At 37.8% G+C, this 18,098-nt stretch overlaps 1 protein-coding gene across 1 annotated transcript; it reads right to left on the bottom strand.

Moving 5' to 3' along the window:
- Positions 1-673: 673 nt before the first annotated feature.
- LOC117412169 (lysine-specific demethylase 4A) lies at positions 674-17,088 on the bottom strand. The gene is made up of 22 exons (XM_034020200.3): positions 16,942-17,088; positions 15,203-15,368; positions 14,729-14,904; positions 13,515-13,629; positions 12,992-13,185; positions 12,488-12,537; positions 11,910-12,013; positions 11,284-11,421; positions 10,007-10,242; positions 9,589-9,779; positions 8,896-9,365; positions 7,638-7,737; positions 7,252-7,433; positions 6,631-6,826; positions 5,741-5,817; positions 5,274-5,329; positions 5,075-5,183; positions 4,789-4,977; positions 4,096-4,266; positions 3,704-3,823; positions 3,389-3,481; positions 674-2,475 (listed from the first exon to the last, which is right to left on the bottom strand). The coding sequence occupies exons 2-22, from the start codon at positions 15,338-15,340 to the stop codon at positions 2,338-2,340; spliced, it is 3,243 nt and encodes a 1,080-aa protein (XP_033876091.3). The 5' UTR covers positions 15,341-15,368; positions 16,942-17,088; the 3' UTR covers positions 674-2,337.
- Between the last annotated feature and the right edge of the window lie 1,010 nt (positions 17,089-18,098).

Raw genomic sequence — 18,098 nt, 5'->3', positions numbered from 1 at the left:
AGTTGGTAGAGACCTATCCCAAACGACTCACAGCTGTAATTACTGTCAAAGATGCTTCCACCAAGTATTAACTCAGGGAGGTGGAGACTTATCCAATTATGATCTTTCAGTTTTGTATTTTTAATATATATATAACTTTTTCCCCCTTAACAGTGTGGAGTATGGTGTGTAGATAAGTGGAAAAAATCCTCATTTAAATGCATGAAACTCTGAGGCACTGACACAACAAAACGTGAAAAAAATTCAAGGGGTTTAGACTTTCGATAGGCACTGTATATCCAGTTGATGATTTTAACTACATATTTGACAATCTAAAAGTCTGTTTTTGTAGGTTTCTCCTGAAAGCTGAAAAGGTAGACATTAAAAACCAAATCTTGCGTGACGGGAATGGTTTCCAGGGGTATGAATTTATTAGATTAAAAAAATGAAGTCGAAGATTTATGATTATTGAGCTTAGCCCTGTGTTCTAGTCTACCATAACAAACATAGGTATACAGTTTTCAAAGAAAAAATACATAGTAATTGTAGTTCTTGCAATTGCTTTGTCAATCTAACGCTAACCTTAGGTTGTTTGAGCCTGTTTGTGTACTACATTATGCACTGCTGAAGAACTAAAGCAAAAAAACAAAAAAACAAAAAATAAAACCGCCAGAGAAAATTTCAGCCCAAATCCTTGACTGGAACAGTGGTCATTTTATTGGTCCGAACTGATGAGTTACATGGCTAATGCTGGAAATACAATTGATGCCAAGCACTGTAGAAGGCGCTCTGTTCAAATACTTTAATACATGCTAAGAATGCTGGCAAATCTTTTTTTTAATGAAGACAGTTGGTGTAAGGGGCAAAATTTATTTTTCACAAGACACGGTTTGCATTTTAAATAATCCTACATGCAACTGGTATCCAGAGACATCCCATGATAAACTATGTGTCAACAAGAACATGATGCTTAAGGAAAAAAAACCATTAGCTGACATATGAATGTCCCTTTAATAACCTCTGCTCCCTGCAAAAAAATATTTTGGCAACACTTACTCTGAAGCTGTCCCAATTTCAAAAAACATGTATGTATTTATTTATTTTTAAATCCAGCCCCTAATTTAATTATACAGTAAAGTAGGTTGAGATGTATCAACCTTCGCATTAATTGCAAGAATGACTCTGTTACACTCTCGTGAAGTGCACAATACTGCTACAGTGTAGCAACCAAATGTCTGGAATTTCTTTCCAATTGCAACTTGGATAAGTAAGATATTTTGCAGATAGGGGTGGTCAAGCCCAAGTTCATCATACAGAGTTTAAATGCAAAAAATGAACCTTTAAACAATACCTGAAACAAAACAAACAAGAAAACCCCCTGTAAATGACAAATACATACTGTATATACACACACACACACACACATCTTGGGTTTCGTAACTTTAAGAAGCTCTTTCAAATTGAAGATCAAAGTTAAATAAGGGACAATTGAATGCTATACATTTACAAGTGAGCCTTAAGGAAGGTAACAGATTTAAAAAAGTAAAAAATAAAAATACAACAAATTAAAAATCAAAAAACATGTCTGGCTTGCAAATAAAAACATTGGAACAGAATTTGCTTATAAAACAATACATTCTATAGAACGTAATTTGGTAAATATTCCAGGTTTCTACTGGCTTACATTTTGTCCAGGCATAAAAACGAATACCACTGTTTAAATACAATGGCATAGAACAGTTGAAATTTGCGTGGAAGAGAAGCTTACCAAGTTTTTTTTTTTTTTTTTTTTAAATAGCACTTCTGTTTTTTAGCATCATCCTGCAAAATTCCACTGCGTGTTTGTTATATTTTGCAATTCTCCAATGAAGAGACACATCTTGTTTCAAGAGTCAAAAATCTTGGGCCACTAGTTTGTGTGTAACAAGTTTTCAAAATGCATCTTTTTATTTGAAGCTCCATTCTGTCTGTTCCACCATGAAACTGAAACTCCTAATTGTTCACTTTGCACAGGAATCTGATATATGTGTGGCAGCTGCCAGAAATAAACTGTGAACAAAAAAAAAAAGTTGGGCAACTCATGTCACTGCAAACTTAGATGGTTTTCTACTGTGAAAGTTAAATGAGGACCTCATGACCGTAATGCAGAAGTTACAGGGTGTATTAATGCAAGCCAAGGGCACTGTACTTACTCCAAAATGTCCATTTTTTTTTGTTCAGCTCATAGAAAAAATAAAAATAATAATCATCAGATTTCAAGACAAATTCACTCAATAATTTAAATTTTTAGAGGGTCTCTTGTTTGTAGGTCCCCCAGTCTGTGCCAATAGTTTTTTTGGTTAGAGGACAGAAAAGCAATTACTCCATGATGGCACGGTATACTACTGGCTCGATGTAGTCTCCCCGGTACTTGGAGTTTATAACCCGCTGCCGCTTGGTCTCCTGTTTCACCTCTTTCTCTGTGAAGATCCCAAAGCGCATGTCTGATGCAACTGACTGGAGAAGGACCACAAAATATAAATTAGTACACAAAAAATACTCTATACTTTTTAAAATGTACAATCATACATACACATGCTACTACCCTAAATTGAGTTGCTATATTTTTATATTAACCCTTTGCAGTCCATTTATTAATTGCGCGTCAGGCACGCCAGGTCGAATTAATTTTCACACGCGCAGTTAATTTTATACGCGCTGTTTAAAATAATTTTTTTTCACAGTCAAAACGGGTTTAAATGGCCCTGCACATCAACAAAGCACTCACTAGGCATCTGCAGCCCCGCCCCACCCTTTCGTTTGCTATAGCGTTCACCTATGTAAGAAATAAATAATAATAATAATAATAATAATAATAATAATAATAATAATAGTCATACATACCGATTGATCATCTCCGGATCACTCGTTTTATCACCAAACTCCTCAATAATGCGATCCAAGTCATTATTTTATTACTATAACATCTGAAAAAAGCTCTGAAAATGTCCATGATAGTCTCTGTGCACTGACGCACTCAGCCAGCTTGTTTACTATGACCGCCCCGTTATCTGATACCTGATACCATGTAAGACTAATCATGAGATACGCCTTTTTTTTTTTTTTTTTTCGACTTGTCTCGGCGCCTATTGCTCCCACTCAGCAATTGAATGGTTTTCTCTGCTTTTTCCGGAGAAAAAACGACTAAACACCTGTTTATTGCGTTGCTATAATGATGTCGGACCCAGTCCGACAAAGGACCTGTGAGGAATAACTGCAATGTCGGACCCAGTCCGACAATGGACCGCAAAGGGTTATGCCCCAATTTTGTTTTGAATTATATTCCAATTATATATCTTTTCCCAGCTTATACATTTGCAGCATACTCAGAATAACTCAAACTCACACACTCTAAAGGGAAACTACTTACCAGTCTTGTTTTAACACGCTTTGGTAGCTCTTCGTCGAGGGTGTAAACATCATCCCTCTTGGCCGATAGCTGCGATCCATCCTCAAACTCTACCTATAATACAAAAAACAAAAAAATTCAAAAGAGTTTTGTATGTTATGAAAAAATATACTGCCATCATTTCACACACTGGGTTGCTAGCATGCACGCTAGCATTAACAGGCGGCCACTGGAAACGTGCATATTTTCCAAAAATACCTAACCTAAACTGGAGAAGTTCAAGATGGGAAATGCTATGTTATTGAACCACTTAGTTAGTGCTTAAGTTTTTTTTACCTGATACATCTGGACAACATGTGCTGCCACAAACTTAGCTCCATAAACCAGCCCATCAGTCCACCGCACCTGCACAACCTCTGATTCCCCAGGGGGCCCCAACTGCTGGCAGTCTCGGCTCTATACCAAAAAAAAAAAAAAAAACACCTTTAGTGCTCATAACACCTTTTAGTGTTATGGGCTTGTAGTTTTTAATGTCTCTTTAAACATGATAATGCCAAGCGTTCATTAACCAATTTGTGGTCTTTAATAACATTGTTATGGTACTGTAATGTAGTTATTTCTGTGTAATTCTGCTATTACCAAAGCCTTTTATTTGTATTCCCAACTGCTTGTACATATAACCACACTACAGGTAACTTCAGAAGAGGGCTTATACTCCCCACACCTACCACAATGTCCTCTGGAAAGAGGTTGTCGCTGAAGGATCCATCATCAAAGTTCACCTCGTAAAAGGTTTCTTTGGTGAGATTCACCACCTCACTCTGGTAGTATCGCCCATTTTTGTGTTTACAGATCACCTTCTGTCCCACAGACAGCTCACGCAGGGCTGCCTTATTGCGCTGACACAAAGGAGGAAAACATGGTTACTTGGCTTGATGTTTTTAATCTCTTTAAAACATGGTACAAATACTAAGTTTCCGTTGAAGAAAACCACCAACTGCACAATCTGCACAATTTCACCTTCCTATGAGACAGACCTGCACCCATCGGAATCATATCTGTAGATTGTAATTTCCCTAATATTTTATTAAAATAGTTTCAGAACACACATGAGAAAAGACATTGCCAGCCACTGAAGAATATGTTATTTTCCTGGAAAACACAAAATATGTTCAATTTGAATCCCCATTTGTCTATATCGGAGGTCTCCAACCCTGATCCTGGAGAGCTACTGCGGATGCTGGTTTTCATTTCAACCAATCTCAGTTACTTAATTGAACCAATTATTGGCTTAATTAGTCAAGATTAACAGGTGTTCCAGATCTTTAGCCACTGATGATGTAAAGACACCTATAAAACCTGCTGGATAGGGGCTCTCCAGGACCAGGGTTGGAGACCCCTGGTCTAGATAATACACTTACCTCTGTATGAATAGGCCCTTTGTGGCGGAAGCAGGTAATGAACACAACGAAGGGCCAATCATCAGACTGCATAAGGACTCCTGCTGCTTGTGCGCAGGTAGCATGAAAGGAGGTGGGGCAGCGACCATGCGAGCACTGCACACAGCATCCTGCAGCCCTTTTCATCCGCTTTTTGCAGTAAAAGCATTTCTGTGGAAGTCACCAGTGCAAAAGTGGTTACTGATAAAGCTCATTATCCTAACATTAACATCTAATGGGTCCATCTGTAAGTGACAATTTTACTTACCAATTTAAACCTCTGCAAGGGTATCCCACTGAGATCCACAGGACTGCGTTCTGCAAGGTTCACAAATCGTGCTTCCAACACCGCCACTGCACAGAGTACATGCACCCATCTATAAGTGACAGGAAAAATAAGCAGGTTTTTAATACACCACACTTTACTAACATTTTAAACACTTTAAATAAATAGTTATATGACTAACTTGTCATTGTTGGCTCTCTGCAGGGCCCCTCCTCTCAGTGAACATAAACAGCAACTCTGTGGAACGGAAAAGAGAAGAGTTAAAAAACTAAATCTCCACAATTACGTTCAGGGTACCTGATTGTCCATGTCCTACAACAGTAATACTGTTAGACAGCATTAGGTAGCAATTGGGCAGTGGGCCCCAATTACGGTTTTAGGACACGGTTAAAACTAAGCAAATTAATTTTAGAAAAAAACACAAAAGGACAGAAGTTAAAATTAAACTGTGGCCAGTTTATTATTACATTCCAGAAAATAAAGGCACCATCTTTTCAAAATGTATTAGTGAGAATTAGTCATCCATCTGGTTGAAAATGAACCTGTGAATTTATCCACCAGTTTTATTTTTGCTAGTCAGAGAACACTGCAACCCTATAGCTTCTGGGGGAGAAGCAGCAATAGGATTAGCATCAAGTGAAATTCTACCTCCGTCATGGCATTTGCTTCACATCGTGAACATTTCCAGTCATCAGACACTTTCTCAGGAGCAACACCGTAACAACCTGTGGGGAACGGAGACAAGCAACATAAAGCAAAAATTTAATAATTAAGAACAGGCAAACCAGTGACCTTATACATAAAGGCCACAATTATATCCTCAGCTCAGTACTTTCTAAAATGTAAAAATAACCCAAAGTATGAGCAGATGGAGGTAGACTGTGGTAAATGAAAGCTGTCTGAACTCTTATAACCTCCTTCATTAAACTATCTGTTGGCAGGATTTGTGATCGAATGCATGTGCTGCGAGCATGTTGAGGTTTCACTCTGCAGAAAATTCTAAGAATTGAACTGAGGGACGTGAGAATACATGAAAATGCTAAACTGCATTTAGAAAACTGTTAAAGAAGTAGTAAAACAATTAGATGTTACATCAGGAGGAAGAAAAGATGACTGCTCCATTCTGTTCTCCAAAAGAGATAAAAAATGCATTACTACCTTTCTTGCTGTTCTCCAAGTTTAATAAAGCATTAGTATTAAACTGACTAATTATTGTATTGAGCAAATACTTTGGATCAATACACAAAATAAAAAACTCACTAGTAAAATGGGTAACAATAGTCAAGGTTAAGTGTAAATGTTAAAGGGTATTACACTTAGCACTCAGGGATGCGGCAGTCAAGGTGTTCCTTTAATATCACGTGAGAAAGCTTAGTTTTAATATTATGAGTTCCTTGATTTTATTACCAAGAATTTCAGTTTAAAAATAACCAATACAGTAAATATCCCCTAACTCAATGTTATTAGAGTTAACTAAATGCAGCTGTACCAATACCAAGAAGAGTGACAAGATGAGGCGGTCAGGCCACTATACTCACTGGTATGGACCCTGACACAACAGTTGGAGCAGGTGATAAGCAAGCTGGTACCATCTTCCTCCAGGTAGGGGGCAGAGAAGTTTAGGTCATTGCTGACCTCATTTGTAGAGAAACACATTTCAGGGATAAGGGGCTTTGTCCTAAGCCTGCCCTCTGAGTCCATCAGAGTGCTTTGGTTATTGCCATCATACTCCGACTAGTCCAGAAACACAGAACAACAATAACATTAGCACATATAAATTATATTATGTACACATATACAGTATTATATCCCAGTTAAGGGACATGAAACACGCAAATAAATGTAAAATTAAAAGCAACTGATAACAGAAAGTTAAATTATAGCATTATTTTTTATCTTACAACAGTAAATTAAATAAGTCAAGCTTCATCATTACAGCACAGTGGGAAATAGGGCCCAAAATCACATCAGTACAAAAATAAGACCGAAATATTGCCAAGAAATTAAGTTGAATTATCAAAACCCAATTATAGAAAATGATTTCTCCCAAGTATACTACCAACTGTCTATATCCATAAATTCTCCCACTGAATTGGGTGCTAGCAGCACAATTCATTTCAAGGGACCATCATTTGAGATTTGACCGTGTGTGTTTTTACCTGGTGGTATGTCTGGAACAGCATGCAAACTGCACAGTAAGGAGGTTCCAAACCCATGTTCCGATTGTACTCCCGCTCTGCCTGCAGGTTATGGGGCCGGGTTTGCCAAAGGTTAGCAAGAGACTTTGCCCACTGTTCGGTCTCGGCAGTGTCCTCATCCAAATGGATCTGCTCTTGCATTTCTAAAGAAATTAAATAACACATTTTTAGAGGGATTGCTTTCTCAATGTCCTTTACAGTACAAATCGAGAAAAAGACAAGAGGGCAGGGGGTATAAACTGTGTGAGAGAAAAAAAAAAAATTAAATAAATAATAATAATAATAATAATAATAATAATAATAATATCCCACAACAACACACAGGATTCTCAGACACTCCTACATACCTTCATCACTGAAACAGTCTTTAACTAAAGGGTGGTGACGTGGTAGTTTGTCCAGAGGCTGACGTTTGCTCTTCACAGAGTCTGTGTCCTCTTCAGCAATCTGGGGGTAAACAATTAATAAATGACACCACACTGCAAAGTGGTTTATTTTATGTATTCTTATTTTACCAGGAAGAAAACTTAATTGAGTTTTACAATGGTGCCAAGGGGAAACATCTTAATTTGTGCTTTATATATATATATATATATATATATATATATATATATATATATATATATAAATATAACACACACACACACACACACAGGTGGACAAAATGAAAAATGCAGACTTCCATATTGTTCTTTTAGACACAAATGCGTATAGTCAGTACATTTTTAACAGGAAAGCATTTTAAATAAAGGCAGGGATGGTGCTCACAGTTGGAAGGTGAGAGATATACCTGCATAACATATGGATTATTCCAGTAGAGGGGGGTCGTCTCTGGGCACAGGTGTCGTTGTCTATCCATCAACAGTCCAAAGCATCTTTGACCATTGTTCCATAGTCCACTTTGTGTTCTTGTGCATATTTTAGCCTTTTAGTCTTGTTCCCCTTTCTTAACAAAGGTATTCTTACTGCAACACATTCTTTAAGTCCTGATTTCAAGAGTGACCATTGTACTGTTGATTTGATGGACAACAACACCTGTGCCTTCTGCCAGTTCTGTTGTCAATTCAACTCTTGTCTTCTTACTATTCCTTAATGATATTATCTTCAAGTACTGCACATCTTTGTTTGACAGCTTTTTTGGTCTTCCAATCCTGGGTTTGTCAATTACAGATGATGTTTCTCTGTACTTGTTAAGTATGCTTCGGATACCACACCTTGAATATCGAGTGATGCAAGCTATTTCACTCAATGTTTTACCTTCTTTATGCAAGTCAAGGTTATTATAATAGTAGAAAACACTAGTGGAGGCTTTGAGTAAATTGTTGATGCTCATAATGCATCAGAGTAGAAAAATGTTACGTCTAACACTTTTGCACAGCAGTGTATAATATTATATATATATATATTATATATATATATATATATATATATAAAAAAACACAGAACTGGGTAGATCAAATTTAGCATGTGCAGGGTCTTCACTGTCACAGCAACCCTCTCAGCACAGAATTATTCAAATAGCACATGTTCAATTTCAAAATCGGGACTGCCCTTAACTACAAACAAGATTTAACTGTTTAATCCGTTTTGTATGTCTGCGCTCACCTGTGCATCACCTTGCTCCTTGCCACTCATCCCAGTGTTGACCCTCCTCTCTGATGGACTGCCAGCTCCTGCTTCACTGTAGCTCCCCTTAGCGTAGCTGTGAACATGCAGCACTTCAGCTGGGCTCAGAGTCTTGCTCAGAACCAGACAGGCTGCCCCTGATCTCGGCAGGCAATGGGGAGCTCCACCAGTGAGATAATCTCCACTTGTTCCAGCAACAGGGCTTTGAGGTCTGGAGGCAGGACTAACTTCCTTGGAGATGTGGCTATTTACAATGTGTTTCTGGCTTTTTGGAAGGTGGAGAAGGTTAACATTATCATCACGGGCAGGGGAAGTTTCATTATCAGGAACAATGGGGTTTTCCACTTCATGTGAAGAGCACTCAACCAGAGGGGTGGGACTCACAGACTGGTCTACAACCACCTCTCCCACAGTTTCACATTTCACTAGCTGCAGCTCTTCCACCTTTGCTAAAATAAAACAAATAAATACATTTTTAAAAGGCCTCTGTAATTAATATTAGCTTTATAATAGTTCCCGTAGGTCTTAAACTAAAGAGGTTCATGGATAGATGACTTCTCATTGCTCAGGATGGTCTTGTGGGTTCAACAACAATAACTTTTAAATGCATCTTAAAAACCAGTCTTGATACACAAAAATAAATATTCCCACCCCATGACAGCCCAATCTTACCTTGATGGCCAAGTTCCTCAGTGCTAAGTTCCTCAGTGCAGTCCATTCCTTGCTGGTGATCCTGTTGGGTGGATATTGCTTCTTCCTCACACACTTCCACTTCATAATGCAATTCTTCCTTTGGGAGGACCTCTTGGGGGACCTCCAAACACACACGATGCCTTTTAGTCCCAATTCTATGCTTGATGAGGCTGTGGTTTAAATAAAAAAAAATCAAATTACTAATAAACCTGAAAATACCTATAATTGAAATATATTACATACATATTTCACATTAGTAAATATGTTAAACTGCAGCACCACTTCAAGCAAATACTATACTTGTTGTCCCCCCCCCCCCCCCCAATAACTAGACTATACCAATATCTTACAAGTATGATCACAACATCACCAGAGTCTTCTAATCTTAAATGATTACCTCTTTTTGTTGTTTACTGTAGTCTCACTTTCATCAGTGCTGCCTACACTGGAGTTCATCTCCGTTTCACTATCCCCATTTCCCTCCTTTAGAAATTCTGCTGCCTCTGGAGTTGGCAGGGAGTGGTCAATGGCAGCATTGTCCTTCCCAGCTTTCCACTGCTTGTAGCGATCAGGCTGGAACTTCTGCACAAACACATCCATAGAGATCTTCACCATGTCCTTCCGGCAGGAGCACTGTCAGAGACACAGACATTAACACTTAGCAATCGGGGAATAAATAAAAGGACAATATCTCAAACCTTTTTACAATATGTAAAGATTAGTGGTGCAACAATTAATCGATGCATCGACTACTGATCATCTGTCAAATTTCCCGAGCTTCAATTACATCAAATTAGAACCCAGTCTGAAGTCTTCTATTGCCGGTTTGCATTAAAACCTTGTGAGGGAGCACGCTTCTTTTATAGCTAGTACAGTAGATAAACAACATCAGCGTGTTGCTGGGATACACACTTTAGGCTTCTCTATTTGTGGTGGATATACCTCACTGGTGAGTCTATGCATTTTTTTGCACTAAAAAGTGACAAGAACACAGCATACTTTATGTCATAAGTAATAAATTTCAAAAGAATGCCAATATTAAATCTACCGATTATCTTATTTTGTTTCAATGCATGTTGTGTTTGTATTATATGGCAATATTAAATAAAAAATAGCTGAATTTAGTACGGTAGTTAAATTAGTCCGGATTTGTGAGATTAATTAAAATGCTTTGCTTTGGACATAAAATGTTAACAGTAATTAACAACCATTAGTTCAGAAATGCCTTCTGTTAAAATATAGTATTTTTTATTATTATTACAATGCTAAAGGGACATCTGATGCGAACGCATTCTTTTCAGTTAAAGAACTGAAGTCCTTTGTATTTCTTTTTTTATAAATTGGAATTGTTCTAATTTGAATGTTAGTCGTGCATTTTTTTTTTGTGTTTTTAGTTATTGGATCTGTTAAAAAAAAAAAAAAAGAATGTTCTTTATTTTGAAAAATAAAACGTCAATGCATCGATTATCGTTGTAAATGCCTGTACAAATCGAATACAAAATGAGGCTGCCGACTGCACCACTAGTAAAGATTATATATATATATATATATATTTTTTTTAAAAGCAGTGGCAACAGCAGATTTACAAAATGCTTAATTACCTTCTCTCTATTTTCTGTTCCACATTTAGTTTTTAAAAAGGGGCTTTATTAAGAATGTGCTAATGTCCCATACCAGTGTTGCCTGCTTCCCATACTCAATCCAACGTTGGGTTGCAAAATTTGTTGACTCAGCACAGTTGAAGCCATGGTTGAAACCAGCATGATACCCATAGGGGAATGTGATCATGAACTCCCCAGCTTCCTGAGTAATCTGAAATAAAATAAATGAGTACTTGAATGTATTGCTAAGTGTATTTTAATGCAATTATACCAGAAAACCACACATGCAAACTTTGGCTATCAACATAAATATTGAGAAAATAATACAACAGCTAGTAAAAGTAGTGGAAATAACTTGTTACTATACAACCCTACAAACATGGATGACTTTTGTTAAAAGAAGACTACATAGAATGCCTAGACTCATTTTTTTCTTTTTTTAAACCAATAGCAAGAGTATTTCACAGTAATGTCAGAATGCAAGATGTCTGCTGTCTATACAAAACCTGAAATATAACAGTAAATGTAACATTACGTTAAAATTAGTCCATCTTATTATTGGGAAAAAATAATTACTGGTCAGTACAGCCTACCCTAGCACATGAGAAAGCAACAAGACAGAAACAGTGAGTGCCAGTGACTGAAAGCAGAAGGGCTCCACAGTGCTTTTGTTTCACTTGGGTAACAAATGACAAATACCTTGTCAAAGGGAATGCCATACTTCTTCAGGATAGATGGGGAGATCAGGGTCATTTTGTGTCGAAGGAAGGCCTCACAGTTCTGGGCACTCCCTGGGAAAAAGCCTAGAAAAAACATTTAAAAGAAAATATTAGGAAGTCCAAGGTTAGCGGTAATCGGGATGTGAAAACAGTCAGTAAACAGTATATATACACAAATAAAAATAAACTACAACATGGTTTCACTAATCACTCACTACCTTATATAGGTAACATCAGATAGTCCAAGATTAGTGCGACTCAGGGTCTGTCAAACTAGCCAATAGTGTTTTACTAATCGTTTAACACAAATATATATTTTACTGAGGATCTTGCCATCATTTATAGTAGACTTACACACTGCAAACGTATATTATCAAAATGTTTAATCTCGTAAAGATTAACAGGATTATAGAAAATACTTACAACTACTAATCGAAACCAGCCATGCATGTACCAATAAGGATATTTCATGCAAATACCAACCCTCCAGAAATATATCCACATGTTTAAATAAACACACAAGCATGCACATTTAGAGTTAATATTTCCAATAAATACCTTTCGCCAGTCTCTCCAATCGCTTCCCATGTTCTGGAGGAACACAATACCTATGGCACACAAATTAACAGTATTAACAGTTAAATCCATAATCATCTTGTTGCAAATCCAGAGTTTATGTGTGTTGCAGTTAATCTGTTCAAAACATCTACTGGCACTGGGCAGACAGATTACTGTAAATGTTATCAAATTCAAAGAACAATCTGCCAGTGGATTAAAGACACTGTTGACTAAAGAATTTCAGTTTTAAATGCATTATTTTATTTACATATTTTTACATTATATATATATATATATATATATATATATATATATATATATATATATATATATATATAAATCATACACACACACACACACACATATATATAGCTATATAGCAAAGCATCTCATTTCTATAAAAGGTATTACCCCCTCCTTGGAATGAAAGTATTATAACCTTACTGCTACGAAAAAAATAATAAAAAGATAAGCCTCAGCAAAAATGCTATATAGAAACAATACCAGGATTTAGGCTCTCCAAAGTGCAGGTAGTTAATGCTGTACAGGTCCATGTCCTCAATGTGCCATGCAAATGTAGTCTTCCACATCCCAAAGTACAGGTATGGTGTGTTTACACCCTCTATAGTAATTCCGCTCTCTAACTCCACCGTATCCAGGATCGTATTTAGATGGCCAATGTTCCACTCTGTGATGTCCTACAGACAGATAGATATAAAAACATAATAAAAGTAGAAAAATCTAACATCCATATCAGTTAAATATTTTCAAAACAATACCAATTTAACTGCAGGTAACTTTATAACATTAGAATGTTTGTGGACCACATTCCGCAATCCAACAACTTTTACATTGTAAAAGCAGACACACATGCTGGAAATCACCAGGCAAGGTAACCATTAACCTGCTTTAGCTACGTAGTGTACAAAGCTACGTATTTGGCAGCAATTTCTGTGACTTGATGCTGTACTGTAATTCCCAAATTGCAACTAGAAAAATATCAGTTTCAATAATAAGACTTACTCACCGGATCATAGAGCGTCCCATTTACATCTGCGCCATAAATGGGTGGATTGAATGTCAGGTTCTTCCAGTATTTCCTTTCAAGCTCTTCAAAATCAGCATAATGTGGATTGCAGAACCTACAGCACACAAGTTATAAAACAGTTGGTAATTACAGGCCCATTTCATTCTTATCAAACATTTAATACACCCTTTATTACCTGTTGAAGTAACAGTGTTTCAGAGTGCTCACATTGGGAAATTGTCTATCTATTTCATAGCCCTTCTTTTGTCCTCAGGAAAGGAGAGCGACTACATGACTTTTCTAACAAACCCAGATGTGGCCGAGTAGTTGAAGACAATGGGGGCTATTGAAACACAGCATATGGAGAACTTTGCTTTCCTGCTATGTAGTGCAAAAACTCTACAAGGCTTCACACAATTAAACTTTCAGCGTGCCTGAGATGTGCATGAACTACTGAGATAGTGTGTTACTCTCACAGCAAATCAGGCAGTCAGTACTACAGAAATTTAGAACACAAAACCTCACAGAACAAGATAAACGAGTGAGTGACAGGGAGGACCCTGTCGCTGGTTCAGCAACGCTGCTGCTTTGATAAAAAGGAAGGCTAGTCTGGAGCTGAACTGATCGGGAGGTCCTGATTAGCTGGGGGGCGCCAGAGTTCAAGGCTATTCCAAGGCCACAGACCCACAGATCTGAGCTCCCATGTTTATACCCAGCAGGAGAGCGACCGCTCCGCAGGATAACTACTACGGATCCCTTCAACTGCCAGACGGATCCTGTGAAGGCGCTGCCCAGCCAGGACCATCGGAAAGATCCGGAGTCGCCGGGATGCCGGGACTTCGGGAGCAACAGCAGTAGGTTAGTTTAGGGGATGTTGATCCCAACCAGTATAGGAGAGAGTTTTGTAGTGTAGTAGGTTCCTGGAGCGTGACATTTCTTTTAGTGGGTCTAGCGCTCACCATCTGTGGGCAAACCTATTTTTAGCTGTGTTTTGTTTTCTTTATTAAATCCACAGCTAGGATTACCGTTGTTGGTACCCTAGTGTCAGGGCATGTGTTTATTAAATCTGCATGACTGTGCGGCATGTCAACACCTAATGCTTTGTGTCTGACTCCTTATTACTCAGTGACGACCCACACAGGTAATATCCCCAGTCACAGTGAGAATGATGTCACAGCAAGAAATCAGTTTTACATTATGTTGACAATGCTTACTTGTCACTGTTTGCAATCTTGCGAAACTCCCGCAAAGTCATTGGCTTCTTCTGTATGTTGTACTGGGTGAAGAGACCCGACTGCCCAGTGACCACCTGCTGGATTGGAGCTGGGATCACCAGCTCATCAATGCCATCGTAGCACCTCCGGGGTTTCCAGTCTTTTGGAGGGACAATCTGCAAAGGATAAAGACTGGTCATACAATGCACAGTACAGTCTCCAAAAGCCTATATTAAAAATCACTACTCACTGAAAAGTTCTGTGCCATTAGACCCAGCACCAAAAACACACAGGATTGTGGTCACAAAACAGTATTATATTTAAAAAGCAGCAGGAAACTCTGTAGTGGGTGAGGAGCAAATGAAATGCATTTTTTTTAATTATTACAAAAACAGGTTGATTTCATTAAATGGTTTTCACTGTATACACAATACATACGTACATTTACAAAAGTTATGATGCACCATTCATTACCTTAGCCAGCCCTGCTCTGTGAGCCCCTTGAGACTCAATGTAGGCAACATAGCGGCTGAAATTCTGAAACTCCTCCCTTGTGGGATAAAAGGTCATTATCCGACAGCTGGGATTTTGAGATGCTGAGTCAGAAGCCATCCTTCCAGGATTTTACCTTCTTTCTGCTCTGAAATAAAAGAAAATGGCTTTGAATCAACTTGCCCTTTTTCCTAATAATATTTATATTGACACTGCAAGCATAATGAAAACAATTATTATTAGTAGTAGTATTATTTCAAAGAAATTGTGAATGAATAAACAATTTACAACTGTTGCACTATATTATATTTGAAATGTATTTGCTTACGATTGCAAGTCCCCCTGGATAAGGGCGTCTGCTAAGAAATAAATAAATTATATATATATATATATATATATATATATATATATATATATATATATATATATATATATATATATATATATATATATATATAATTATAAATTAGCTCAAAGGACTATTTGCATCGTCTTTAGCCCCCTCTACCGCAAGACTTCGCCGTCTGTATTCTTGTTCTCTCCATCTCGTGTGTTTATGGACGGATACATGCAGGGTTACAATTACATAGCGGGCGATGTTCTGTTTTTTAACTTTGAACAAGACACAGCAGACTTAGGGTGCAGATCGTTTTGAAAACTGGTGCCCAACTGTTTTGCGAACCTTCACTTCTGTGTATGTGAAGGCGTGTGGGTGGGTCATGCGAGTAGTCTAGACCCAATGAGAAAAGATCATCATCTATGGTTGCTAAGGGATAAAAGTCTGCAGTCAATCTAGCACGTACGTTCAAAAGATCAAACTTGCAGCATAACAGGCAGTCGTGTCTCCAGTCGCTTAAGTTAAAGAACATCCGTGCGATAAAGCTTCACAGTTTGCACCAATACCCTCGTTACAGTTACATTAAACAAACTATACAACACGCTTTACGCTTAATTTAGGTACCGTGCTGTAGCAAACTACAGTTAATGTACAGAAAGTACTACCGTCCGTGACAAAGACTACAGTATTCCTTAAAATGAGCATCTATTTATTTCCCAAACAACTAGTACTGTAGCCACATATAATCGATGCGATTCATTTCATCCTCTTCTCAGACAATGTATATTTATAATCGAGAGGTCGATCTGATGCATTGGGGTAACACGTTATTCAGTTTCCCGTTGTTTCACAGCGAGCTTTATTATTACACACATATTTTGTATTTTAAAAGAAATCACCGTTATCCGTATGCTTTACGTTTACAATAAATGACTGGGCGTAAATGAATGTATTCCAGTCATTGTCCTATCTCTCTGCCTGGCGTTTTTGACAGCGCGCACGGCCCACCGCCCCTGATTGAAACACCCAGTTTATGAAGCCAGCGCTCGGGATCTGATTGGCTGTCACCCACGTCTATCTGAGAGTCTTGCGGCCCTGGCTCGAGCCAGACACGCAAGAATGAAAATTAAAACGAAACCGTGAAAATTGTAAACATTCTTTTTTTTGTAAGGTTATTTTATCTAAGCATTTCTAAAGACCACTGTCGCCTACACATGTATATTTGAAAAACGACACACAATCACACAGCACTATAGCAGTACGGTACGGAAACATGGCAGAACGTATGCATCTCTAATTGTTATTATTTGCCTTTTTAAGTAAACATACAACATTTTTTTTTTTTTTTAATCTCCCAAAACGAAACTTAAGTTTTTTTACTCACTGCTGTTGACTAAAATTCTGCGTTCGTGTCAGTTGCTTTCCCGTTTTTTAATAATATTGTAGTATTGTTTCGGATTTCGAGATTTTGAGTCCGAGATAGAACGTCCTCCATTACTTACTACACGCATGCGCATTCTTCATTTGTTTACCACTGTTCGATTTACAGATCTCGTCTCTTGGCTAACCAATCAGAAAGCCACGACAATTGCTAACTCGGCCAATGATATTCAATAGTGTGACAAGGAAGTGGGGCTAACCCTTTCTGCACGGCCAATTGCAGTATTTTATTTGACAAACAGGATGATTCTTAATGACTGAACAAAAAAAAAAAAAACACTGTCACATGCTGAGAAATAGACAGACGGCACGACAAGCGTAGATAAAACACAGCTAGACCAAGTAGTTAAAGTCTATTTCCAAATAACAATGTCATGGGCATGGACAGATTCCCACGTGTGTGAGCTAACTTTGGTTGAGTCTGCAGGGCTAAATAAAAAGGCATCAGAAATATTCACAAAAAAGGCAAAACACCTGCATTGTATCTATTAAACAAAATGTAAAACGTTCGGTGACTCTATTTGGCGTTAATGATGCCACTAGTAGTGTAACGTAAGGTTATTAAACTATATGTAAAACATGAATGTAAAAAGGGGGATCATTAGCTATTCACAGTAGTATGCAAATTTCCGTTTTATGCCGTAGTACTACTAGATAAGAAACCAGCAAGCGACTAGCTCAGCGTAGGAGTACAGTTGCTAATACAGTGGTTTAAAAAATATGAAGCTCTGTCACCAGCTGTCAGGCTCCACCTCGTTTCGACCCTTTTTTGCAAATCCAAGTTAACTCACATAATAACGCCACATTGTTTACACAAAAAGCGTGCACTGCTTTTGGCTAAAGTGTAATATTTACTTAAAATAAAAAATATATATATATCTGCAGCCACTACAAACACAAGATCACATTCCCGATTTTTAATCTCGTCTTTTGCATGTGTGATTGTGTGGTAAATTTAATAGTGCCTGAAGCGGCTTCACAGGCACACGTTATCGTAGGTTAAGCCAAGGTAGTCCAAGGTTAGTAATCGTGCTCCATGATAATAATATAGCCTCCCCCTATGCTCCAAATTGTTATGATTTCATTGCACTTTAATGATCA

Source organism: Acipenser ruthenus, chromosome 10 (genome assembly GCF_902713425.1).
Source record: "Acipenser ruthenus chromosome 10, fAciRut3.2 maternal haplotype, whole genome shotgun sequence".
In the NCBI taxonomy this organism is placed as follows: domain Eukaryota; kingdom Metazoa; phylum Chordata; class Actinopteri; order Acipenseriformes; family Acipenseridae; genus Acipenser; species Acipenser ruthenus.
Note: the sequence above shows the minus strand (reverse complement) of the source record. Positions and strands in the feature narration are given on the sequence as shown.

What these genes read in the sequence shown, in the direction of transcription:
- LOC117412169 (XM_034020200.3), bottom strand. Translation starts at nt 15,340, where the DNA reads ATGGCTTCTGACTCAGCATCTCAAAATCCCAGCTGTCGGATAATGACC. An exon ending in ACAGTAAACAACAAAAAGAG is followed by an intron (nt 9,780 to 10,006) that starts GTAATCATTTAA and finishes TTTAAACCACAG; the next exon opens with CCTCATCAAGCATAGAATTG. An exon ending in TTGTGTCAGGGTCCATACCA is followed by an intron (nt 5,818 to 6,630) that starts GTGAGTATAGTG and finishes CGTTCCCCACAG; the next exon opens with GTTGTTACGGTGTTGCTCCT.